General features: G+C 40.3%; 1 protein-coding gene across 1 annotated transcript in view; it reads left to right on the forward strand.

The window, feature by feature from the left end:
- Positions 1-27,059, forward strand: part of VEPH1 (ventricular zone expressed PH domain containing 1) — a 224,363-nt gene that overhangs the window by 55,918 nt on the left and 141,386 nt on the right. Inside the window, exons 5-6 of the mRNA XM_045903484.3 lie at positions 3,240-3,406; positions 16,897-17,106. Of these exons, the coding sequence (XP_045759440.2) occupies positions 3,240-3,406; positions 16,897-17,106 (377 nt within the window). The remainder of the gene's footprint in view (positions 1-3,239; positions 3,407-16,896; positions 17,107-27,059) is intronic.

Raw genomic sequence — 27,059 nt, forward strand, 5'->3', positions numbered from 1 at the left:
AATTATAAACTATAAAGAAATTTTAAAAATCAACTATATTGACATTGCAACTTTAGACGTGATTAAAAAAAACTAGTGTCTAGAATAAATAAATAGCTTCTACAAATCAAGAAGAAAACACAAACATCCCAATTGAAAATAGGCAAAGGATACAAATGGTCAAATCGTGGAAGGGGAAATGACCTGTAAATATATTAAAAGGGCGCTTAACTGCACAATCAGTTAAGGAAATGAAGATGAAAACAACAACAACAAAAATGAGATACCATGCCACACTCCACCAGACTGGCAATAACCGATGTCTGTCAAAACCAAATGTTGGCAAAGATAGGAGCAACAGAAACACTCATGCTGCTGGTGGGTGTGTAGATCATTATAATCATGATGGTAGGCAGAATAATGCCCCCCAAATGTTCACGTCTTCATCCCCACAACCCGTGGACATGTTATGTTTCATTGCATTGAAAATGCAATTAAGGTTGCTACATATAATATGGAGATAATCCTAGATGATACACATGGGCCCAGTGTATTCACAAGGGTTCTTTAAAAGTGGAAGAGAGAGTCAGAAGGGAGAATCAGAGGAAGAGATATGATGATAGCAGCAGAGTCAGAGAGGTGCTCGCTCTGTTGCTGACTTTGAAGATGGAGGAAGGGAACTCCAAGGAATGATGATGGTCTCTAGAAACTAGAAAAGTCAAGGAAACCAATTCCCTTCTGCAACCTCCCAGAAGAAGCTCTGCCCTTCCAATGCCTGGATTTTAGCCCAGTGAGACTCACAGAAGACTTCTGAACTATAGAAATATAAGGTGAGAAGTTGTGTTATTTTGGGCCACTAAGTTTTTGGTAATTTCTTACAGCAGCTATAGAAAACTAATATAACCACACTGCAAAGAAAATTTTGGAAGATCTAGAAACTTAACTCCCAGGGACATAGCCTCTGCTTTGCTACTTAATTATGTGGTCCAGGGACCATCAGCAACACCTGAGAGCTTGTTAGAAATGCAGATTCTCAAGCCCTGCTAAATCAATATCTATGGTTTAACAAGATACCCGGGTGATTTCTAAGCACACTAAGCTCAGAGGCAGTACCCTAGGGAAGATCTCCCATTTATGAACAAAGAAATAAGTATAAAAATTGCAGCACTATTGGTAAAAAGCATCATCATCATCATCATCATCATCATCATCATCATCATCATCATGGTAATGTCTTTCAACCATAGAGTATATGAATAAATTGTTGCCTATTTATACAATAGAATACCATATAGCTGTGAGAATAAGTGAAGGAGAGCTTCTTGGAGCTAAAACTTCAGCGCAATGTTGAATGTAAAAAAATTAAATGTTGCAAAGAGATTTGTACAGTATGAGTACTATTGATACAAAATTTTAATGCATGCAAAACAACACTATAAAATGTTTGTTGGTAGATACACATGCAAGCAAAATGTAAAAACATTCATGAAGATGATGGAATACCAACTTTAGGATGGTGGTTGCCCTTGGGGAGAAAAGGAAATGAATGAGTGGGATAGGAAGCGATTTTGGCACGAGGTTGTTTTGACAAAGCTGGCTGGTGGGCACAACCCTATTCTTTATATTATTGCCTCATTTGTCTAATGGTTTCAAATATTCCATAATTTAAAAAAATATTAGTTTACAAATGGAATTTATAGGATTTCTCTTTTTTCTCTGAATTTATAGGATTTCTACATCAAAGTGTCTTCATCAGTTTCTAACTTAGAAAAAAATTTTTACACATTTATTTTTGCATCATTTGACCGAAATTCAGGTCAGCTGAAAATGACTAATCTGGAGTCTTTCCCTTCAAGGCTCTCAGGGTGTTTAATGAGTATTGTACCAAAAGCCTTACACCAGTTTCCTGTCTTCAATTCCAAAGAGAGTGTTATTAATCATGAAATTCTTTAGAGATTGATCAGTATGTCTACATAATTAAATTCTAGAATCTCTTGTACCCTGTACAGACTGGCTGGGGATTACATTTAAAATTCCTGATTTTTAAGGAAAAGCTCTTGGTTAAAAGAGACAGAAAACAAACAAAATAAAGCAATGTGTTGTGTATGGACACAACATTTAAAAAAAAAAAACAAACCCTGAATATTTCTAATACTTTGCACTCTATGGGCATATGACCAAAATCTGCTGGAGACTAATTCTATGAACCGCATGTGGGAAAAGCAATTCTCATTATTTATCATCATCCGTATACATTTAATTTGATCCAGAATCACCCTTCTATTAATTTTAGTCACTGATATTCTGAAAATGATAGCCTTTCGTCCTATTCTCATATCTAAATGTCCTTTATATATGGACATCTCCCTTCTGTTTGAGAAAGGTCTATATATGTGTAATCACTGCTGCCTATTTGATTCCTTCTGTGTCTTTCTTCTATATACAAAGCCAAATTTAAAGTAAATAGACACCAAAAAAAATTTTCTTCAAGAAATCCCTAGAAACCAATTCTCCTGGGACATTTAAGTACTTGAGAGGATTTTAAGAAAAAATCCATACTAAAGTGATAAGCAGATGTTTCCCATATGTTGTTTGCAGATAAGTCCCTGTAGCTTATGCAATATCTTTTTTTTGAGATTTTGCCATTTTAAATCCAGTTGTCCATACATGTCTTTGAGGCAAATCATGTGTGACAAACAAGCTGAGTCTAAACTTCTGTTGAAATAGTACAGAAATTGGAGATTTAAATTTGCATTGCTACTTTTCTAACTATTCATAAAAATAAGGCAGCGTTGCCATATGTCAGTTGTCTAAATCATGCCTCTGTATCTCTCAGGAACGTGAATACATTCCTCTGCACTTTTTTCAGTTCAGGTTCATCCTTATGGCACTGCTTAGTTTTCATTTAAACAGCATCCAAATGTTGTTTCTCGTCAGGAATTCTTTATCAAAATTGTTTCCTTCTTAAGGGTGTGATCTGGTTACTGTCAAATTTTCCTCTTTCCCCATGTTGCATTACTCTGGAAAACTTTTTCATTAGATAATAAATAAATAAATAAAATATTCCCTTTTACGGAATCCATTTAAGTCATGCTTTAGTGATTTTTCAGAATAAGATGCTGTGTTATTTTTAGCGGAGGACTTGGCCATCACTCCACACTATTTAATAAATAAGCGCAAAGATTATTGCGTTGATAATAAATGTGTTTCTACTGCTTGTGAGCTAATACTCATCATTCCCGGTATTGTTCCCTCAACAGGCAACGCCATGTTGTTGAGGGTGTTGCCCGCTGTGTATGAAAAGCAGCCTCAGCCAATCAACAGACACCTGACAGAACTCCTGGCCTTGATGTCTCAGCTAGAACAACCAGAACAGTACCATCTTCTCCGGCTTTTGCATGTAGCTGTGAAGAGAAAGCAACCAGAGGTAAAAAGCAAAAGCACATCACATATTTGATGGTCCACACAACTGGGCATGTTTCTGGGTATGAGGATGGGATGTATGCTCCAGATTTCCTCCCTCCTGCACCCAACACACCCATCTTTAAATGAAAGCCCTCATTCACTTTTTCTAGAACCGTGAAAGTGAGGAGGTGATGGCAAAGGTTGGGTACTGTGTTATGGTTCCCCAGAGAAACAGAACCAATAGGACACATATATCATGAGCAACTGGAATTGGCTTATGCAACTATGAGACTGAGGAGTCCTGCCATACACCATTTGTACGCTGAGGACCCAAGAGAATGAGTGGTGTAGTTCCAGTCTGTGTCCAAAGGCCTGAGGAGCGGGAGAATCAATGGTATGAGCATTGGGCCAAGTCTGAAAGCTTCAGAACCAGATGGCTGATGGTGTAAGTCGCAGTCCAAGGGCAGGAGAGGACCAATGTCCCAGCTCAACCCAACCCCTCATATTCAGGCCCTCAGCAGTTTCAAGGAAGCCCAACCATATTGGGAAGGGCAATCTGCTTTACTCATTCTACCAATTTAAGTGCCAGTCTCCTCTGGAAACACTCTCACAAACACACACAGAATAATGTTCAAGCAAATGTGTGGGCACTCGATGACCCAGTGAAGTTGACACATAAAATTAACCATAACAGGCACAGTACTAAAAACAGAACAAAGGTAAAACCTGTCACTATGGCAGAAAAGCTTGAATTGAAGTTAAGTGTGGCCATGCAGTCCCAGGAATCTGTGGTTTCTCAGAGAGGGCCAAGGAAATGACCTGCACATGGGGAAGTCAGCCTGGAGTGAGAGCAAACAAAGGCTCGTTTTCTACATAGCAAGTTAGTTGTTGGTTTTTTGGAATCAAATACAAAACTGTAATAATTAGGATGATTGTGATGATCAGTCACAGAATACCCAACCCATGCTGGTTTAAATGATAAAAGGAATTTATTAGCTAATGGAATGGGGAAAAATACCTTCTGATGAGGTGGTTGATCCAGGAGTCAAATAATACAAACAGAATAGTTTTCCTATTCTCTATTTCTCAGATTTGATTTCTGATTTTTGGCTTCCATTTTCAGCAGGCTTTCTCCTTGTGGATTCCGTACAGGTCCAAGGGGCTCTCTAGGCACTATGCTTCTACCTCCTCTTCCCACCCCACCAACATCCAAACAAAAGTCCTGATATTCTCTGTTTAGGACACACAATGTACCCCTGGTGCTTCTGCTGACCCCTAAAGATATTCAGATAGAGTCTAAAGACTGACAGGAGGGAGAAAGTAGAAATGGATTATGGAAGGTACCCAAACATGTGCACAAGTGAAGATTAAAGGTCAACCCAAGGTTTTATCAATTATGATTGCAACTCTGTTTCATTTCCTGAGTGAACATTAAGGTGAATAATGGAACACTTGAAGTCAACATTCAAATTGTTCAAAGAAAAGCAGGCAAGAATGGTCATATGCATGACTAACCACAATAGGCTACAAATGCCTGGTGGTAAGGAACGATTTCTTTTTTTCTTCTGTATCCCAGACCTTGGCATAGTATCTGATAGCACTCAGTAAACATTCACGAAACCAAACAGAATAAAACAGGGTGATAAATATTCTGCGGATGGTATAAACAGAAGGAGGGGCAATGATTTCTGCCTTAGGGAGAAATACGTAACATGAAGATTCACAATGGGAGTGGCATCAAGGCTAACCTTGAAGAATGGGAGTTTTGGTCCAGGTGGAACAGAGGGGCAAAGGGCCTTGAGGAGATGGGGACAGGGCTGGGAGTCCTGGACATTGGAGCATAGACTTGGGCCCTATCCCTAGAGACTTCCAATTCAGTAGCTCTGGGAAGGGGCCCTGGATTCTGCCCTTTTCCAAGTTCTCAGGTGATGCTTTTCCTGCTGCTTCAGACCACACTTTGAGTAGCTAGGTAGGAGGTTGCGATGAGGACTGGGGACATCTATGTTACCTGGTGTGCATTTTTGCTTTTGCTCTTAGAGCAATATATTGTCATTATTTTTGCATGACTGTCTTTCCCAGTGCACTCTAAACTCCTTGAGGGACCTGTGTCTGCATATTTACATGCACTCCCTAGCATAGTGCTGCCCACACAGTAGGATTTCAGTAAAAAGTTGTTGAATTCAGAAATGAATAAATGACCAGAAGAGACCAGATTGGAGACCATGGAGAACCAGGGAAAAGATGTTGCAGTCTCCAAAGGGTGTAAAGTGCCTCAACAGGATCAAGATCTAGAGAAGTAAAGGAGCCTGGAGAGGGGAACTGAACTTAGATTTGGCAACTGGGGACTCCCTAGGGCATTGCCTGGGTGGGTGGGGTGAGGAGTGGTGATCATCTATTATAGATTGTGTGTGGAGGGAAGGTTAGGAACTGACTGCACGAGTGTAGAAGTTTAGAGGAAGTAAGGAGAACTAAAATAAATCCTTTGGAATGCCTTGATCTTTCCCAATTACTTCTGCTAACCACATACAAATTGAACCTCACAACTATTGACCCTTTTCACTAGTGGGGCATTTGGGTCTTTTTATTTAACTGTGCTCAAAATCCCAATACATTCATAAAGGAGGGGAAGCAAAAGCATGTAGTAGGAGCTGCCAGATCCTAGGCCCTCAATGAATGTTGGTTAAGGTACCAAGATGCACTGGACTCCTGGCTTGGGTTGGAGATTGGCAAGGCTTCAAGGAGGACAGTTTTGCTTTTAGCCATTTTAGCTTGTTCTGAAGTTGTTTATTTAAATTCCTAGCTCTTGAATCTCCACATTTCTCATTTTCTTCATCCATAATATAAGAATAATCACCTTCCTGATATGCCTTGCAAAGATTTTGTGATGTCTAAATCATGTAAAAATATGTAAAAATAAACCAATCTATGCCTAAAAATTAAAAATAAAATAAAATAAAACCCAGGAACAATGAAGAGATTGAAGATGTGGAACAAAGTACTAGCTGGAATCAGGAGCTAGAGAAAGTGAGAATGAATACCAGAGCGTAAGTGGAAGAATCCATTTGGGAAAGAATTAAGGACAGAAAGTTAGAGCAAGACCATAGTAGAGTTTGGGCAAGGAGTAGAGTTGGGAGAATCACTGGATCACCCAAGCGGAGGCTCGGAGTGAAGGGCACAGAAGGGGTGAGGTACTTGTTTCCCGTCCCCGCTGAAACAAATGACCATAAACTTGGTTTAAGACAGCACAATTTATTATCCTCCAGTTCTCGAGATCAGAAGTCCCAAATGGGTCAGCAGGGCTGCACTCCTTCTGGAGGCACTGGGGAGAAATCTGTTTCCTTGCCCTTGTCCAGCTTCTGGAGGCTGTCTGCCCCGCTCATCTCCTGTCCTGCCTCCCTCTGACCTCTGCTTTTCTCATCACATCTCTGACTCTGAGCCTCCCCCCACCCTTCTAAGGGCCCATGTAATCACCTTGGTGTCACCCAGATGATCCAGGACTATCTCTCCATCTCAAGACCTTAACTTAATTATACCTGCAAAGTCCCTTTTGCCACGCAAGGCAACATCATCATGGGTTCTGGGGATTAGGGTATATATACATCTTTGGGGAGTCATTATTCTGCCTACCACAGATAGAGCCTGGGGACCAGATGATATGGGGGATAGGGAGGGGTGACCAAAAGGCCAAACTTGGTTTCATAAAGGAGGCAGCTGGCATGCCATTTTATCTGCAGCATGTAAGCAAGAGCAAAACATAGTTTTTGGAAAGGCAGGTTCAATAAAAAATCAAGGGGAATCTAGGGAGAGTAAATTAATTCAATTAATTTCCCATGGGCTAAGGCTGGACATAAAGGTAAATGAAACCAACAGGAGGCTCACTTATAGGAAGGGGGAGGGAAAAGACTTGGGGGTCTCCCCACCTAAAAAGATGGAGTCCAAGAGTGAGGGTAGCACCACGTGTGGCATTCAAAGAGGTCCCATCAGACACCTGGTTACAGCCCCTCTGTGGCTGAGAGACTCAGGAAAGGACATTCATAATCAGGCCCCTGACCACTGTCTGTTCTCACAGGGTCTCTTTAACTCCTTGAACTCCTTTAACACCTTGAACAATTATACGGTCCTAAACACCATAGATGGACACTCTTCTCTCAGTGCACTGAGTTTTTATACATATATGCTATGTTCTTCACCTAGAATGTTCTTCCCTCACCACTACCACTCTTCCTGTGCTGACTATTCCTAGTCCTTAGACAGCTACTTAGATATCAGTTTCTTGGCAGGAATCTTCTCTGACTCCTTCCTTCCCCGCCATCTCTGCCATAGCAAATTTCACATTGTAATGAATCTGTCTCTACTGGTCTCTCTCTCTGGGCCACCTTGGCTGTGATGCAAATGCTGGAGACGTGAAGACCACCTTGTTCACCACTGTGTCCCTGATGCCTTGCATAATATCTGGCACACAGAAGTCACTTCATGGATATTTCTTAGTATTAGTGCCTAATTTTGCAGAGGACTTTCTCATTCATAAAGGACTTCTTTTTTTTAGCATCTAATCCTACCAATTTAATTTACTCTTACCAATAACTCTAAGATGCGTTATTTTTTTCTCTGTTTTTCACCACTCAAAATGGGTATTCTGGGAGGTTAACTTGCCCCTATCACACAGGTAGTAAGAAGTAGGTGACAAGTCCAGGACTCTGACTCCCAACCCCCTTCTCTCTCCTCGGCCTGGGGAAATAAGCAAGCAGCCAGGCATACCTTGTTTTATTGTGCTTCACTTCACTGCGCTTTGCAGATATTGTGTTTTTTTACAAATTAAAGGTTTGTGGCCACCCTGCATCAAGCAATGCTATGGACACTGTTTTCCCAATAGCATTTGCTTACTTTGTGTCTCTGTGTCACATTTTCATAATTCTCGCAGTAATTCGAACATTTTCATTATTATTATATTTGTTATGGTGATCCATGATCAGTGATCTTTAATGATACTACTGTAATTGTTTTGGGGTACCCCAAACTGCACCTATATAAGATGGCAAACTTAATAGGTAAGTGTGTGTGTTTTGGCTGCCCCATCGATCCTCCATTCCCCATCTGTCTCCCTCTCCCAGGGCCCCCCTATTCCCTGAGACACAACACAATTGACATTAGACCACCTTAGAACCCTAGAAAAACCTCCAAGAGTTCAAGTGAAAGGAGGAAAAGTAGCTCTCTCGCTTTAAATAAAAAACTAGACTTGATTAAGCTTAGTGAGGAAGGCATGTCAAAATCCGAGATGGGTCAAAAGTTAGGCCTCTTGTGCCAAATACTGGCCTCTTAGCTAAGTTATAAATGTAAAGGAAAAGTTCTTGAAGAAAATTAAAAGTGCTACTCCATTGAACACATGAGTGATAAGAAAACAAAACAGCTTTATTGCTGTTGTGGAGAAAGTGTGAGTGGTCTGGATAAGTGATCAAACCAGCCTGACATTTTCTTAAGCCAAAGCCTAATCCAGATCAAAGCTCTAAACTCTCTTCAGTTCTTCAAAAGATGAAAGAGGTGAGGAGCTGCAGAAGAAAAGTTTGATGTTGAAGCTGTAGCAAGTTATGCAGAAGATCATGCTAAGAAAATTCATGAAGGTGACTACACTAAACAACAGATTTTCAGTGTTAATAAAACAGCCTTCTCTTAGAAGAAGATGCCATCTAGAAATTTCATTGCTAGAGAAGAGAAATCAATGCTTGGCTTTAAAACTTCAAAGGACAGGCTTCTTTTTTGTTAGGGGTTGATGCAACCGGTGACTTTAAGTTAAAGCCAATGCTCACTGACCATTTTGAAAATCCTAGAGCCCTTAGGAATTATGCTGAATCCACTCTGCCTGTGTTCTAGAAATGGAACAACAAAGCCTTGTTGACAGCACATCTGTTCACAACATGGTTTACTAAATATTTTAAGCCCACTGTTGAGACTTACAGCTCAGAAAAAGTGAGAGAGAGCAGGAGAGAGAGAGAGATTCCTTTCAAAATATGACTGCTCATTGACAATTCACCTGGTCACCCAAGAGCTCTGATGGACATGTACAGTGAAATTAATGTTTTCATGCCTGCTAACACAACATCCATCCTGCAGCCAATGGATCAATGAGTGATTTGAACTTTGAAGTATTACTTAAGAAATACATTTCATAAGACTGTAGCTGCCAGAGATAGTGATTCCTCTGATGGCTCTGGGCAAAGTAAACTGAAGATCTTCTGGAAAGGAGTTACCATTCTAGACATCAGTAAGAACATTCATGGTTCATGGGGAGAGGTCAAAATATCAACATGAACGAGTTTGGAAGAAGTTGATTCCAATCTTTGTGGATGACTTTGAGGGGACCACAACTTCACTGGAGGAAGTAACTGCAGATACGGCAGAAATAGCATGAGAACTAGAATTAAAAGTGGAACCTGAAGTTGGGACTGAATTGCTACAACTTCATGATAAAATTTTAAGGTATGAAGACTTGCTTCTTTTGGAGGGGTGAAAAAAGTGGTTTCTTGAGCTGGAATCTACTCCCAGTGAAGACGTTGTGGAGATCGTTGAAATGATAACAAAGGATTTAGAATCTTACATAAACTTAGTTGATAAAGCAGCAGCAGGGTTGGAGAGGATTGACTCCAATTTTGAAAGCAGTTCTACTGTGGGTAAAATGCTATCAAATAGTATTGCCTGCTACAGAGAAATCATTTGTGAAAGGAAGAGTCCATCAATGTGGCAGATTTCATTGCTGTCTTATTTTAAGATATTGCCACAGGACCCCAACCTTCAGCAGCCATCATCCTGATCAGTCAGTAGCCATCAACATAAAGACAAGACCCTCTGCCAGCAAAAAGATTAGAACTCATTGAAAGCTCAGATGATGGTTAGCATTTTTTAACAATAATGTATTTTAGCTAAGGCATATACATTTTTTAGACATAATGCTATTGCACACTTAATAGACTACAGTAGAGTATAAACATAACTTTTATATGCACTGGGAAACCAAAAAAGTCATTTGAAACTCTTTATTGTGCTGTTCACTTCAATGTGGTGGTCTGGAACCTCTCCAAGTTACTCCTATAGTGTTCCCAGCTGGTTATAGGAAGCAGAGGAGGGTAAACAAGGGGCACTAATAGTGGTTGAACTAATGTCAAGTTCCGGACACTGTGTAGGTGTTTTACAACATTATCTCACTTATTCTCCACAACAATCTTTCCTTTGGTAAACAGAACAGTCAAAGTTTGGAGGGGTAACAACTGTGGTGGTACAAAGGAGTGACAGTGAAGTGGCTTTTCACACCCTCTTCGTCTTTACCAGCCCCTCCAATTTTCATACGGGCAATGTCTGTGTCTCCCACTGGTCATTACAGTCACATTGCCCTCCCTAAGACTGCCACTTACAGAAAATCTGGGATGTCACTGGTTAGGTAACTTTCCTAAAGTCATACAGATAAGGCTGGGCTACATCACAAACCCAGTCTAATTCTAGCCATTGAGACTTTTGGCCTCAATGCCCTGAAAAATTGAGGCTGTAAGGCTGTGGCTTGTGAAGCAGATGGGGGTTCCAAAGGGCACAATAGACAATGGCAGTCAGAAAGGTGAGCTAGATAGGAGAAGTAGGAATGGGGAGGACTGAATGAGGAGGAGAGAGTGAAAGAATTGTGGGTGCTGAGTGTGGATCCCAGAATGAAGAAGCAAGGGTTTAAGAAACAGCCATGGTGATGTGAATGGACCCTACCTGTGCCAGGGCCCTAGTGGGGGAAGAAGTTATAGTAGGGGAACAACCCAAACCTTTGTTTTCCATCAGCACTCCCCATCATGTTAAAGCAGGCCCGCACCTGCCTCCTATGGCTTATCACGCAGCTCTTTGTGAGCTCACACTTGATTACTGAGGTGTGCAGGCCGTGAGCCAGAGAAATGCTGGATTCACCTTCTCTCTCTCACGTTCCTTAATTAGACAGTGGGCAAAAAGGAAGCAGGGCAGGGGTGGGGGTGGATGTTGTGGCTGACCAGGCAGGTGGGTCCCCTTCCTCCATCACTGCCCTCTGGGTATCCCTCTCTCAGGAAACCATCCTTCCTAGCTGGAGGGAGGCAGTTCCTGGCTAGTGATTCAGGCTGGAACCTCCAGAGAATCCTCAGGGTCCATTTATAGGAAAAGGCTGGGTGGTCAATTTTCCAAGTGGCCTTTTGGGGCTAAGTCTGTATTCTTGGCTGCCATAAACCATGCTGTAATCTAGCCAACAAAAGAAACAGAATTTAGTAATTCATAAGAGCCCATCTGTTATTATCCCCAGGACTTGGGCCTCTAGCCCCAACCATACAGGAATGAGTGGCAGAAAATAGCAGTGTCAGCCCTCTGTTGGTTAATGTCCAAACCCAGAGGAACTGCTTTTGTGGTCTGGTCCCTAGAGGAGAGAGTCATTTTCTTGGATTTTCTCTCAACAGCTTAGACCATTCCTATTCACATACCTAATCCTACAGCACCTAACCCAGCATCATCTGGCTGACAATACTCAGAGGTCACTTTTGGTATTTATTTAAAATAAGAAGCCATTTGCAGAACATTAAGAAGATGGAGTGGTGGAATATATAGACTGTTCTACAATGGTCTCTGGAGCAGATGCATGGCTTTAAGAATATATATTTTGGGGGCACCTGGGTGGCTCAGATGGTTAAGCGTCTGCCTTCGGCTCAGGTCATGATCCCAGGGTCCTGGGATTGAGCCCCGCATTGGGCTCCCTGCTCAGCTGGGGGCCTGCTTCTCCCCCTTCCTCTGCTTCTCCCCCTGCTCATATTCTCTCTCTATCTCTGTGTCTCGAATGAATAAATAAAAAAATTTTTTAAAAAAGAATATATATTTTGTCAGTATGGTAGGAGTAATTAGCAAATGAAGAGTGACAGTTATTACAGAATTTTGGAGATTAATAGATTGTTAATGCTGGCCAAATTAATTAGAAGAGAAATTGAGCCTGAGGACTAATTTAAGAGGGAGTACATAACCACACATGTACACACATGTGCACATACACAATAGCTCTAACTTTTATTCTATGCATAAGAATTGAAATGTCATTTGCTGCCAATTAAGTTATGGTTCTATGTGTTCAGAGGCCCTACCCTCAAGGTCCCCATGGCCTGGGGTGATGAGATGCATCGACAAAACTTCAGGTCAATGACAAGATGCTAAGCCTGTCAGCATAATGCTTTGGGAGCACAAAAAAGGCAGTGATTAATTCTGCTCTGGAAGGAGTGGAGAAGCCAGAGATAGGTGCCTTCCCTGGGCTATTTACTTTAGAGGATCCTGGTCTGGCCCCCATCTCCGTGTTCCCCCAGTTTCCATGCATTCCTTCACCTACTAAATGTAGTCCAGGTAACTGGAACCTTGGAATCTTTTCCTGTGTATCTCCTTCCTGCTCCCAGGGCTTCAACAGGCCTGGTCCCTGGATCTGTTCTCCCAAGGACAGGCCATGCTGACAGTGTGACCCCACAGGCCTGAAGGGTATCCCAGATGAGCTTGCATATGTGGGCTGGGCTATTCACATACATGCATGAGCGACTCCTTGCAGGGCAAAGCCAGGGGCAGAAAGAGAAAAGAGGGGCAAGAAATGGGGTCTAGGGGTCATTTCTCTCTGTTCCCTCTATACAGGCCCAAAATTCCAAATTCAAAGCAGGCCTCCTAGATTGTTATAAAGGTGTATGTGTCAGGCAGAGGCATAGTTGCTGAGTATTTTAGTGTGTGGTGTGGCGACCTTTATTTGTCCTCTAGCTCCTGGTCCTGCATGTGTTAGAGTGGGCTATGGGGAAGGCCTCCCAGCAGTAGAGCCATTTGAGATGGGCTCTGAAAGCATCAGAGTTCTCTCTGTGTTCAAGCCAACTGTGGGTGATTGGTGGCATGTCTCTGGGTCAGAGTTCATGGTGGAAGAGGCAGCAGATATGGCCGTCAGTGAATGCCATGGCATTGGGATTCCAGCCAGAGGCCATGAGAAATCTTTGAAGTCTTGACGTGATTATAATGGGGCTTTAGGACAATGACAGCAGAATAGAGGAAGAGAGACTTGAGGCCAGGAGGCCAGTTGGGAAGCTCTTCCAGAGGTCTGTGCCACGAGGCTTATGACCTGAATAAAGGCCATGTCGGCTTGCTCTCCGCCCGCCATGGGTGCTGTCTTAGTGGCTACTTTGCTCTCAGTGATGACACGGCTTCCTCTGAGAGATGAAGCAGCTCCCAATGAAGCAACATGAAAGAGAGCAGCCTAAGGAAATGTCCTGTGTTTAGCAAATAAAATTCCTTCTTATCCAAGAATAATTTATCTAAAGTGCAAAGCACCACTTGCCTTTCATGTGTGTGATAAACTTCAAGAAATATCTATCCTTTCTGCCCCATCATAATAAGCTTTGGGCTATCAGGAAATTGCAAAATAATCAACTTTTGTTTAATTGGGAAAATTACTTTGTTTATACTATTCAAGGCTTCTCTTTGCTTCTATGGATTCAACTCTGCCTAAGCATATATATTCGCCTTGCGCCAGCTAGCTTGCTTGCTTGCTTGTTTTTTTTCTTTTGTCTTTTCCTTTATGGGACATGGATACAATATTCTTTTGCATGGCTTGGGATGTATGGCTGGAGTTTAAATAAAATTGGCATGACTGGAAGCACATGTCATAGAGACCTTCATGTTCCAGGAATAGGACATGAAGAGTAAGGACTAGGAAATGGAATTTTATAGAATGGGGCAGGAAATGTGTAAGCATTTTCCATTCCTAAAAGACCAGGTTAGGTATGCTGCCCTGACCCAGAGCAGCTGGCTGACACTTCTGCTTTATGTGCCAGGGATCTCTTGTGGTTTCTCCTGAAGGACATACAACCACTCCCAAATGCACAGGAAGCATTTATGGAACTGTTCATTCATATGTGCCCTATATCGGAAACTAGCCATGGCCCTTCCTTCACAAGTACTGGATATGAATATCAAGTTTAAATTTATATGTAGGATAATTTTAGTCATCTCAAAATGTCTTTTTTATGTCCCTATTATCTTGTATATGACATGTGACAATATGTACGTTTAAACATTATGTACAACTATTCAACACTATGGGGAGGAGTGTAGAGGTTATTCAAATGCTACCCTGTAAAATCATCTAGACTTGTCTTCCTTTGATTTGTTCCTTAAATATTTATTGACTCATCTTCTGGCCAGGCTCTGTGCTAGGCTTTGGGTATACAATGGAGTACAAATTAGAATTGAGTCTTGACCTTGTAGAGTTTTTAATCCAGCCTGCAAAACAGACATCTAGACCAGCAATATGAAGAAAGCATGAGAAGGGTTTGCTGGGAGACATTTAGGGTATGATAGGGGCCTCAGCCAGGACATTGGACTGAGTGGGGAGAGAAGGGAGTAGAGGAAGGTTTTTAAAGGAAACAGCAGCTAATCTGAGGCCTCAAGAATGAGGAGTGTCCAGCAAAATAGGGGCAGTAAGAATTGTAGGCAGAGTGGATCACATGAGTAAAATACTAGATGCAAGAGAAAACTTAGCAGGTCCACAATTTTTTTTTTTAAAAATCAACAAGGTTGAATATGATATGTGATAGAATCTGGATGGGGAGGGTAGGATAAGTAAGATAAGTCTAGAAAGATGGATAGGATGAACCATGAGAGACGATGGACTCTGAAAAACAAACAGGGTTCTAGAGGGGAGGGGGGTGGGAGGATGGGTTAGCCTGGTGGTGGGTATTGAAGAGGGTACATTCTGCATGGAGCACTGGGTGTTATGCACAAACAATGAATCATGGAACACTTCATCTAAAACTAATGATGTAATGTATGGGGATTAACATAAGAATAAAAAAAAAAAAAGGAAAGATGGATAGGAGTCCATTCAGAAAAGGTATGTTAAACCTCTATCTGGAGAGCAATGGCAAATTAGTGAAGTATGTTAAGCAGAGGAAGGGTCACCATCGTGGCCACAAAGCAGAAAAGGAACTGAATGGACGAGATTGAAGGCAGAGAGAATAATTAGAAAGCTGTTGGCATAATGCAAGTTTGGGATGATGGGATCAGTGGTCTCAGCTTAGATGTGCCTGCTGAGAGAGTACTTCCCTGACCCCAGCCTAAACTAGGGCCCCAGGACAGTCTCTCACAGTACCTTGTATTTCCCCGGTATGGCATTTATTAGAATTTATGATTATACATTTCCTTTGTAATTATTTGTTTTACCAAATGTCTCCTTTACTAGACAGTGAAGTATTCCACAAAGGCAGGAACCTGTCAGATTTATTAGCAGCTGTAACATTGGCACCAGAACACTCCCTTGCAAATAGGGAGGACTCGATAAATATTTGTGAATGAATGAGTTCTCGAAAAAATGAATGAAAATGAAGGGAAGTGGAGAGATCTGTGGGATACTTGAGAGGTGGAATCAATAAAACTTGGTGGTTGCTTGGATGAGGCTGCTGAAAAGGGAGAGACAGCAGTCAAGAGTGACTCCCAGATTTCTGGCTTGAGTAGCCAGGCAGATAATGGTGCCATTTATGGAGAAAAGGGATACTTAAGGCTAGAAAGGGAAGTGGGAGAAGTAGGTTTTTGGCAGGGGGTGGATTATAAATTTAGCAGGTTGAGCTGAGTATCAGATTCTCTTTTAATACTGGAAGCTACATTTCAGGTCGACCTTACCAAAAAAAGTAACAAACCAAAAGAGCAAACCAACATCAAAAAAGAAATCAGCAGAGTAGAACTATGGATGGGCAAATTGTTTTTACTTTATTGTTCAGTTTTCCATGGGTCATCCTTTCTAATTATTTTATTTTAGCAGACAAAACAATTCATTAACTTGTCAGTGTGCAACGTGTCTATGTATTAATATTAACAGTGACTTTATTCTACAAAAGGTCACATTTTCTCTAATATGAATTATTGTATCTTTGTATTCACAAAAGCATTCCAAGTCAAGAAAGCAACATTAGGGTATCAGGAATATGGTAGAAATTATTTTACATTGGTAATCTTTTTTATCTTAGTACATTTTTGTGATCAAAATGGAAAATTGAAGAAAATGTAAAAGCTCTTTCTTGCTTTCTTATTTTTATTATTAAATATTTCCAAGGCACACTTCTCCAACTTGAAGGCTTTCATTAAAGTCATCAAGGATCTTTGACATACTTATATCATATTGCCCTTTAGATTACAGCTCTCAGGGTGGGTTAGAGGAAACGTAATATTCCTGGTGAGGACATAACACATCAAAACTTGATTTATGATTAGCGGTATCTAAAAATTTTTGTAAACTTTACCCTTCAATAGCAGAGCACAGATGAAAAGAAACTGAATCCTCTGAAACTTTATTATAAATTTTAAATTCCAGACTTGGGGGATATGCTTGAGTTCCAGCAAGGGCAATAATCTCAGAATGTGTTGACTTTAGATTTCATGCAAAAAATATTAGATTGATTCTGATTTAATTAATTTTCCTCCTTGTTTCTCTTTCTTCTCTTCTCCTCTCTTTTCTTTTTGTAGGTGGCTCAGAAGTGTATTCCTTTCCTAATCGGGCATTTGAAAGACTCAACCCATAATGATGTCATCCTAAACATCCTCACAGAGATAGCAGGCTATGAACCTGTGGCTTTGAACAGTTTTCTTCCAATGCTGAAAGAGATTGGTGAGAGATTCCCCTACCTCATCGGACAAATGGCAAGAATCTATGGAGCTGTGGGGCATGTGGATGAAGTAAGTTTGGCTTTTTTCTCTCCATTTCCCTAAATTCCTTTGGTGCTTCATCCATTGGGGCTCTCTGACCTCCAAATTTGTCCTGGAACTTCTGAGAGTTCCCATTTTCTCTTTTAAAAACTTTTGCATGGACAGTGGCCTTTGGATCAAGAGCACATTATAGCAGGGCTAGGTGGAAGGTTCAGGAAGTAAGGATCTCATTGCTGGCCAAGTGTCACCTGAGGAAGGGGAAGGATTAAAATGGAGGGAGCACTATGACAGTTTCAAGACCACTTTGTAATAACAATAACCAATAAAAGCGTTGTGTTTCATTTCTGGTTGCAGTTTTGCTTAAGGAAACCATCAGGAAGCATAGGGTTAGGTCTTAGACATACCTATTAATAAGATCATAGCTATCCTGTCAATAAATACCTGGATTCAGTATCATTTGAGCCCTCTGGATGATGTTACTTGGAAGAGTGAAATAAATGTTCATGCATGCTTAAAAGGTGTAGCTAAATATTTGCATAATAGAATCTTTTGGCAGGAACAGCAGAATGCCATCAGTTTGTGGGGATTAGGCAACCAAGAAACCATTTCCAGAAATTTGGGTTCTAAAGGGTATGCATGCGTGCATGTGTCTGATGATTTTACATTGGGATTTAGGATTTTTATCTTTTCAAAATAAAAGCAAATATATAATTGATAAAAGGAAGCTTTTACTTTCACCCACTTACGTATAATGCAGTTTCCTATAAGACAAATATAAAATTGTACAACTCTTAAAAGGGAGTTCACAGTTCATCAAGTTCAACCCCTTGATTCTAAAAACTAGAAAAGTTGAGTGGCTTACCCAGACTCTGACTGGGTTAGTTGGTGACCCAGCTGGAGTTAGATCTTTGCTATCCTTGGCACTCTTCAAATTTGTCTTAGAATGATCTTTGGTTCTGTTTTATTTTATTTCTGCTGAGATTTGCCAATGGCCTGGTGACTGGGAGGCGTCCTTCTGGTGGAAGGTGTTTCTCTAGCTTCCCAGAAGAAGGTGGGAGACCAGAGCTGCCAAGCAGTCTGTAACTGTCAACACGAGGGGGGGGATCTTGTAAAAGGATTACTTTGGTGTGGGCATGCTGCTTAATATAATCCCATTCTATCCACTGCTGTTGAGAATGTCTCACACCGGCCACGATCTGCCTTCTGGCAACACTTTGCCATGCCTGTCACCTTTACTGCCAGGAGAACCTGCTGGTGTGCCCAAGTGCTTTTAGAACAACTTCAGCTGACAGCTGTTTGACTGAATCTGCTGACCTTGCATTTTGTAGGTACCAAAAATTCAACCTCTGATGTGTGAGGCCCTGGAATCTTGAAAAAGTGAACTCTTCCTGCACGTTAATAATAGTTCTTTTAATCCCAAATACACTTATGATTCATTAATGTGTTATAATGCACACTGGAAGTGAATAAACTTCCCACAGAAAATGTAATCTGTTAAAAAAAAAAAAAAACCATCAAAACACCGGCCACATACAATTATATCATTGAAGTTTACCTGAACTAAAGCTAACCTGATAGAGAGTGGCCTGTTAGGGTAACTTTTGCATGGCTCTGGTTGGGTGCAGGGAGAAGGAGAGGGGATCCAAAGAGCCTAAGGAATAACTTATTTCAGAATTCAGAGTATCAAAATATTTGCACCTCACTCTCCCCCCAGTCTCTCATTTTCATGTGTCCATGAAGGCATCTATGTTTGAGGGAGAAAAATTTTTTCTGGTGGTTCTGACTCACCTCCCCAGCAAAGAACAATTCTAGATCAAATGCCTTCCAAATGTACCTAGATGTCAGGATTACATGGGGAGATTTTTAAATAATATAAGTTCATGAGACTCATAGAAAATCTATTAAATCAGAATCTCCAGGAATCTGGATTTGTAGGACCCTGTGCCAGGTAATTCTTTTTTTTTAGATATTTATTTATTTATTTATTTATTTATTTATTTATTTATTTATTTGACAGAGAAAGAGAGACACAGCGAGAGAGGGAACACAAGCAGGGGGAGTGGGGGAGGGAGAAGCAGGCTTCCTGTGGAGCAGGGAGCCCGATGTGGGGCTCGATCCTAGGACCTTGGGATCATGACCTGAGCCTAAGGCAGATGCTTAACCGACTGAGCCACCCAGGTGCCCTGCTGTGCCAGATAATTCTGATGCAGCTGTTGGTGGATCAGTATGTGAGGTCCCTTGATGTAAAGTATTTAAAGCATTTTCTATCTTAGACTTAGAATCAGGTCTTGTCCATCACTCTTGCTGCCTTCCTCCATCAAGCCATGTGAATCAATTAAAACTTTTCCAGACTACTGATCTAGCAGTTTAGATTAGGTATGGTTGAGAGTAACACAAAAATTCAATGCAATAGTGGCTTAAACAAAGACTGTCATTTATTTCTCTCACACTTAAAGAAGTCTAAGAAGCAGTCAGTCTAGAAATCTATGTTTCAGAGACCCATCCTTGAGCACACCAGAGAACACATAACTTCTGTGTCGTGGTCCAAGGTGGCTACTTATCTCTACCCATCAAGTCAGTGTTTCAACCAGCAGGAAGGTGAAAGGAAAGAAGAACTCTTCCAGATAGTCAAACACAACCTACTGTTCATATCCCCTTGGCTACATAGAACCAAGCTGCATATGACCATACCTAGCTGCAAGGGAGGCTGGAGCATGTAGTCTGGATTCAGCTGGTTACATAGCAAGAGAAAAGGGCAGAAATAATGTTGGAGGGCAAATAATGCCTCTGTTGAAGCTTGGCAAGTCATTTCATTTCTCTCAGTCTCTTTTCTCTCTCAACAAGAACATCCTTGCACAGGTTTACCTCCCTTCTGCTCTGATATTCTTGATTTCATTATTCTATTTCATTTAAGACCAGCCTGACCATATCACCTATAAATGTCAGTCAGCCTCCTTTACTGAGAAATAATGATCCTCTTATTTGTTTCTAACACCTAAAATACCACCATTAGAAAATCTTTCTTTTAGCTTTGAAGAACAATAAAGTTCAGATGTCCCAAGAATAAGTGTAGTCATCTAAGCAGCTCTTAACAGATTCATTTGAGTGAGCCTGTTCAACTCCTTAAAAATCTTATGGAATCATATTCCCAAAGACCAAAACCAGCAGGGAAGATATATATGTATGTGTATTTCTACCCAGCCTCGTTCTAACAGGAAACATGAAGTTATTGAAGTACATTGCCAGGTGGGTCTGAGGGCAGAAGTTAGGGTCCTGGACACTTATGGAGGAGGGAATTGCAGTAAAGAGGGAGCAACAGGAACTTTGTCCCGAAAAAAACCCACCATTTTCTGTGTAGAGAACTTGGTCTATGGAGATAAAGAGACATGGTAATATACGACATGGAAATATTTCGGGTATTAATGATAAGACAGCCATGGTACCTTATGACCTCAGGCCCTAGGATTCTCTCTCACCCAGTCCTGTCTAAAAATTGACTTCAATTAGAAATTTTTCTCTTTGCACCAAAGTAGGATTTTCCGATGTATTTAGGGTTTTCAAGTATCAGATGATGACATTGCTAGGATTTAAATGATTTTAGAAATGCAGAAAAGCCAATCCAACTTTGAGAATCTTGCTCCAACTTTTGAAATGCACAATCTGTGACTGGTTGGAGCCTACTGTTCCATCCCTCCCTTGTTGCCTGGCCTCCAGAAAACTGAATTGTTAGATCCTTAAGAGGAAAAGGTGAGTCTCCTGGGAGTATGCAGTCATCAGGCCAGGGAAAACATTGGAGTAAAGCTAGCCTGGAATCAATTGCATGAATTATTAATCACCTTATGCCTCAGCTTCTGTGCTTGCATGAGACCAGGTGTGAGAACTTCAAGGCCTGGCTACAGGGAACCAGACCAGATGTGCCTGTCTTTCATATCAGGGCCCATGTGGGTGGGCACACTGATTTCAGCAGCTTGAGATCAGTATCACGGTGTTTCCTTCTACTTTGCACATAGCAGAGGAGAGTGGTGTATATAAACCAAAAACTAAAACCCTATAGATCCTTATTCTCTCTGTCTCGCAAATTACCTCAGGGATCTCTTTTTCTTTTTCACCCAAATTTAAACAAAACCGTACCTAGTAGCTGTATGGTGCTGTGTCACTATAGGAGGGAATAGAGTGCCTCACGAGCCATTTTCAGGTTTGTGCTGACACCCAAAGCACATCTACTGGGTGGAGAATAAAAAGAAAGGACCGTAGGCCAGAGAAACATGCTTCTGGGGCAACTGATGCATTGTTGTCCTTGAGGTGCACCCTCCTTGGCACTATCAAGTAAGGGACACAGATGGTTTCCATCATGCCAGGATTCACCCCACTTATGTGGGACGTTCAGTTGAAGCAGTTGCACAAATAGGAAATATTACTATATTAGATGTGCCCTCACATTGGCAAAAACGCACAGGTCCTTTTGTCTTTCTCCATTGAGAAGACTGCAATGGAGATCTTGGGAGACAATAGCAGCTCCTAAGAATCCATCCCCAAAGTGCCTAACAGTTTGGTGCCACCACATCTCTGGCAAACCCAACTCAAGCCCAAGGCAGCCCCAGCCTCACCCAGTCACCACACAGGGACCAAACCCTGCCCATAACAGGGAAAGACAGCCATTGCAGATCACTGGACTGAAGGCAGAAGTGGCTCAGGCACAACAGTAGGGCACACAAAGCACACACAGGAGACACTCCTGAAGCACCAGGTTATGGTGAACAGGGGACAGTGCACTGCATCACACTATAGAAGCCCTTCTTCATAAGGCCACTACTTCCAAGAACAGATGTCAGTGACTTTCCTAACACATAGAAACAGACACAGAGAGTTAGAAAAAATGAGGAGACAGAGGAATATGTCCCAAATGAAAGAACTGGACAAAATCACAGCAAGAGAGCAAACGGAACAGAGATAACCAATATGCCTGAGAAAGAATTTAAAGTAATGGTCATAACGCTACTCACTGGACTTAAGAAAAGAGTGGAGGACCTCACTGAGATGCTTAACAGAGAGATGGAATGCATAAAAAAGAACCAATCACAGATGAAGAACTCAATAACTGAAGTTTTTAAAAATACAAGAGGAAATAAATAGTAGACTAGAGGAAGCAGAAGAACAGATCAGCGACCTGGAGGACAGAGTAATGGAAAGCCATCAGGCTGAATAGGAGAGAGGAAAAAAATAATACAGGATGAAAATAGACTTAGGGAACTCAGTGTCAGCATCAGGCATAATAAAAGTCACATTATAAAGATCCCAGAAGGAGAAGAGAGGGAAAAGGGGGCAGAATATTTGTTTAAAAAAATAATAGCTGACAACTTCCTGAATCTAGGGAAAAGAATCCAGATCCAAGAGGCACAGAGAGCCCCTGACAAAATCAACACAAGGAGGCCCAGACCAAGACACATAGTAAGTAATTAAAATGGTAAAAAGTGGTGATAAAGAGAGAATCTTAAAAGTAACAAGAGAAAATAAAACAGTTACATACAAGGGAAACCCCATAAGGCTATCAGTGGATATTTCAGCAGAAACCCTGCAGGCCAGAAGGGAGTGGCATGATATATTCAAAGTGCTGAATGGGAAAAATCTGCAGCCAAGAATACTTTATTCAGCAAGGCTATCATTCAAGAAGAGATAAAGAGTTTCCCAGACAAGCAAGGTTAAAGGAGTTCATGACCACTAAACCAGCCCTACAGGGAATGTTAAAAGGCACTCTTTGAGTGGAATGGAAAGACCATAAGCAGGAGAAAGAAAAGTAGGAAACACAAAAGCAGTAAAATTAAGTATATCTATAAAAATCAGTCAAGGGATTCATAAAATAAAAGGATGTGCAGTATGATACCAGATACCTAAAACATTGGAGAGGAGGAGAGGAGTAAAGAATGAGTTCAAACTTAAGCGACCATCAAGTTAATATACACTGCTATATGCAGAAGATGTTATATACAAACCTAATGGTAACCACAAATCAAAAACCAGTAATAGATGTGCAAAAAATAAAGGTCAAGGAACCCGAATATATCACTAAAGAAAACCAGCAAACCAGGAGAGAAGAGAGCAAGAGGAGAAAGGAACAGAGAAGAACTACAAAAACAACCATAAAGCAAGTAACAAAATGGCAGTAAATACATACTTATCAATAATTACTTTGAGTGTAAATGAACTAAATGCTCCAATCAAAAGACATGGGTGGCTCAGTCAGTTAAACGGCTGCCTTCAGCTCGGGTCATGATCCCAGGGTCCTGGGATCGAGCCCCACGTCAGGCTCCTTGCTCAGCGGGAAACCTGCTACTCCCTCTCCCTCTGCCTGCCTCTCTGCCTACTTGTGTTCTCTATCTCTCTGTCAAATAAATAAATAAATAATCTTTAAAAAAAAAGACATGGGGTGATGGGATGTATTAAAAAAGCAAGACTCATCTAAATGCTGCCTACAAGAGACTCATTTCAGAACTAGAGACACAAGCAGATTGAAAGTGAAGGGATGGAAAAGCATTTATCATGCAAAAGGAGGTTTAAAAAAAGCCAGGGTAGCAATACTTATATCAGAAAAAATAGACCTTAAGACAAAGATTATAATAAAAGATGAAGAAAGACACTGTAAAGTCATAAATGGACATTCCAACAAGAAGATATAACAATTATAAATATTTATTCACTCGTGAGGACCCAAATACCTAAAGCAGCTATTAACAAACATGAAGGAAATAATAGATAATAACACAATAATAGTAGGGGACTTTAATACCCCACTTACATCAATGAACAGATCATCCAAACAGAAAATCAACAAGGTAACAGTGGCTTTCAATGAAAAGCTTCCAAATTCATTTTATGAGGCCTGCATTACCCTAGTACCAAACCCAGAGAAAGACACTACATAAAAAAGAGAACAACAGGCCAATATCTCTGATGAATATAGGTAAAATCCTTAAGAAAATACTAGCAAACTGAATCCAACAGTACATTAAAAAAATAATGCACCACCATCCAGTGGGACTTATTCCTGGGATGCAAGGGTGGTTCAGTATTCATAAATCAATCGAAGAGGTACATCACATCATCAAGACAAAGAATAAAAACTATATGATCATTTCAACAGATGCAGAAAACACATTTGACAAAGTACCACATCCATTCATGTTAAAAACTTTCAGTCAAGTAGGTTTAGAGGGAACATACCTCAACATAATAAAATCCATGTATGAAAAATCCACAGCAAACATCATACTCAATGGTGAAACACTGAAAGCTTTTCCCCTAAGGTCAGGAACAAGACAAGAATTTCCACTCCCACCGCCTTTATTCAACATGGTACTGGACATCATAGCTACAGCAATCAGACAAAGAAAAGAAATAAAATGGGGCACCTGGGTGGCTCAGTTGGTTGAGCATTTGACTTTTAGTTTCAGCTCAGGTCATGTTCTCGGGGTTGTGAGATCAAGCCCTGCATCAGGCTCCATGCTCAGTGGGGAGTCTGCTTGAGATTCTCTCTCTCCCTCTCCTTATGCCCCTCCCCCCCAAAATAAATAAATAAATCTTTTTAAAAAAGGAAAAGAAAAGACATCCAGTTTGGTAAAAAAGAAATAAAACTTTCACTATTGCAGTTAACATGATACTATATATAAAAAACCATAAAGACTCCAGCAAAAAAATACTAGAACTGATAAATGAATTCAATAAATGTTGTAAGATACAAAATCAATGTGCAGAAATCTGTTGCATTTCTGTACACTAATAACGAAGTTGTAGAAAGAGAAATTGCAAAAACAATCCCATATACAGTTGCTTGAAAAATAATAAAATACCTGGGAATAAACTTAAACAAAGAGGTAAAAGACCTATAGTCTGAAAACTATGAAACACTGATGAAAGAAATTGAAGATGACACAAAGACATGGAAAGATATTTCCTACTCATGGATTAGAAAAACAAATATTGTTAAAAAGACCATATTACCCAAAGCAATCTATAGATTTAATGCCATCCCTATCAAAATATCAATAGCATTTTTCACAGAACTAGGACAAATAATCCTAAAATTGGTATGGAACCACAAAAGACCCTGAATAGACAAAGCAATCTTCAAAAAGAAGAACAAAACTGGAGGTATCCCAATCCCAGGCTTCAAGATACACTACAAAGCTATAGTAATCAAAACATAGATTTTTTGTAGATCATAGATCAATAGAATAGAATACAGAACCCAGATAGAAACCTACATTTATATGGTCAATTAATCTTTTCTTTTAAAGATTTTATTTATTTATTTGACAGAGAGAGACACAGTGAGAGAGGGAACACAAGCAGGAGGAGTGGGAGAGGTAGAACAGGCTTTCCGCTGAACAGGGAGCCCGTTGTGGGGCTCAATCCCAGGACCCTGGGATCATGACCTGAGCCGAAGGCAGACGCTTAATGACTGAGCCACCCAGGTGCTCCTATATGGTCAATTAATCTTTGACAAAGGAAGCAAGAAGATGCCATGGGAAAAAGACAGTCTCATCAATAAATGGTGTTGGGAAAACTGGACATCTACATGGAAAAGAATGAAACTGGACCACTTTCTTACACTATACACAAAAATAAATTCAAAATGTATTAAGGACCTAAACATGAGACCTGAAATCATAAAAATCCTAGAAGAGAGCACAGGCAGTAATTTCTCTGAAATTGGCTGTAGCAACAGTTTCCTGGGTATGTTTCCTGAGGCAAGGGAAATAAAAGCAAAAATAAACTATTGGGACTACATCAAAATAAAAAGCTTCTGCATGGCCAAGGAAACCATGAACAAAACTAAAACGCAACCTACTGAATGGGAGAAGATATTTGCAAATGACGTATTTGATAAAAAGTTAGTATCCAAAATATATAAAGAACTACCCTGTGATCCAGTAATTCTACTACTGGGTATTTACCCAAGGAATAAGAAAATACAGATTCAAAGATATGTGCACCCCTATGTTTATTGCAGCATTATTATAATAACCATATTATAGAAGCAGTCCAAGTACCCATTCATAGATGAGTAGATAGAGAAGAAATAGGATATAAAAATATAATAGAATATTACTCCACCATAAAAAAGAATGAAAACTTGTGATTTGCAGCAACACGGATGGATCTAAAAAGTATAATGCTAAGTGAAATAAGTCAGAGAAAGACAAATACTATATGATTTCACTTATATCATGAATTTAAGAAACAAAACCAATGAAGAAAGGAAGAAGGAGACAAACCATGAAACAGACTCTTAACTATAGAGAAGAAACTGATGGTTACCAGAGGGGAGGTGGGTGGGGGGATGGGTGAGATAAGTGATGGGGTTTAAGAGTACATTATCTTGATGAGCACCCAGTAATATATGGAATTGTTGAATCACTATATTGTACACTTGAAACTAATATAACACTGTATGTTAACTACACTGGAATTAAAATTTAAGAATAAAATTAAAAAATATAATTTTTTTCTATGTAAAAATAAATAAAAGGCCCAGTGAACCCTCTCAATATGAGAAATCTTGCGGGTGGGTGTTTAGTTTCTATCCATGTTAGTCCATGTATAGTCACCAAACAAGTATTTCTCTGATTCCCTGGAACCTAATCACATTTCAAAAATGAAAGATACCTTTACTTTTGAACTTTATTTCAGAAATTTCTATAGCTGGGATTATTGAAACTTAAAAACATGTAAGGCACAGAGTATATCCCAATATGCATTTATCAGACATGGAGCACTATACAGATTTTTAAATCTCAAAACATATGACTATTAGGTGAATAATTTCTCACAATTTCACTAATTTTTTTTCTGTGTACATAAAGTTCTGCATTATAACAATAGTTAAAGTAAAGCATTTTTTTAAAGATTTTTTATTTATTTGAGAGAGAGAGCATGAGCAGAAGGGAGCTGCAGGCAGAGGGAGAGGGAGAAGCAGACTCCCCACT

This window comes from Mirounga angustirostris, unplaced genomic scaffold (assembly GCF_029215605.1).
Source record: "Mirounga angustirostris isolate CCGP_5_RB_7025 unplaced genomic scaffold, mMirAng1.0.hap1 SCAF_1, whole genome shotgun sequence".
NCBI lineage: Eukaryota > Metazoa > Chordata > Mammalia > Carnivora > Phocidae > Mirounga > Mirounga angustirostris.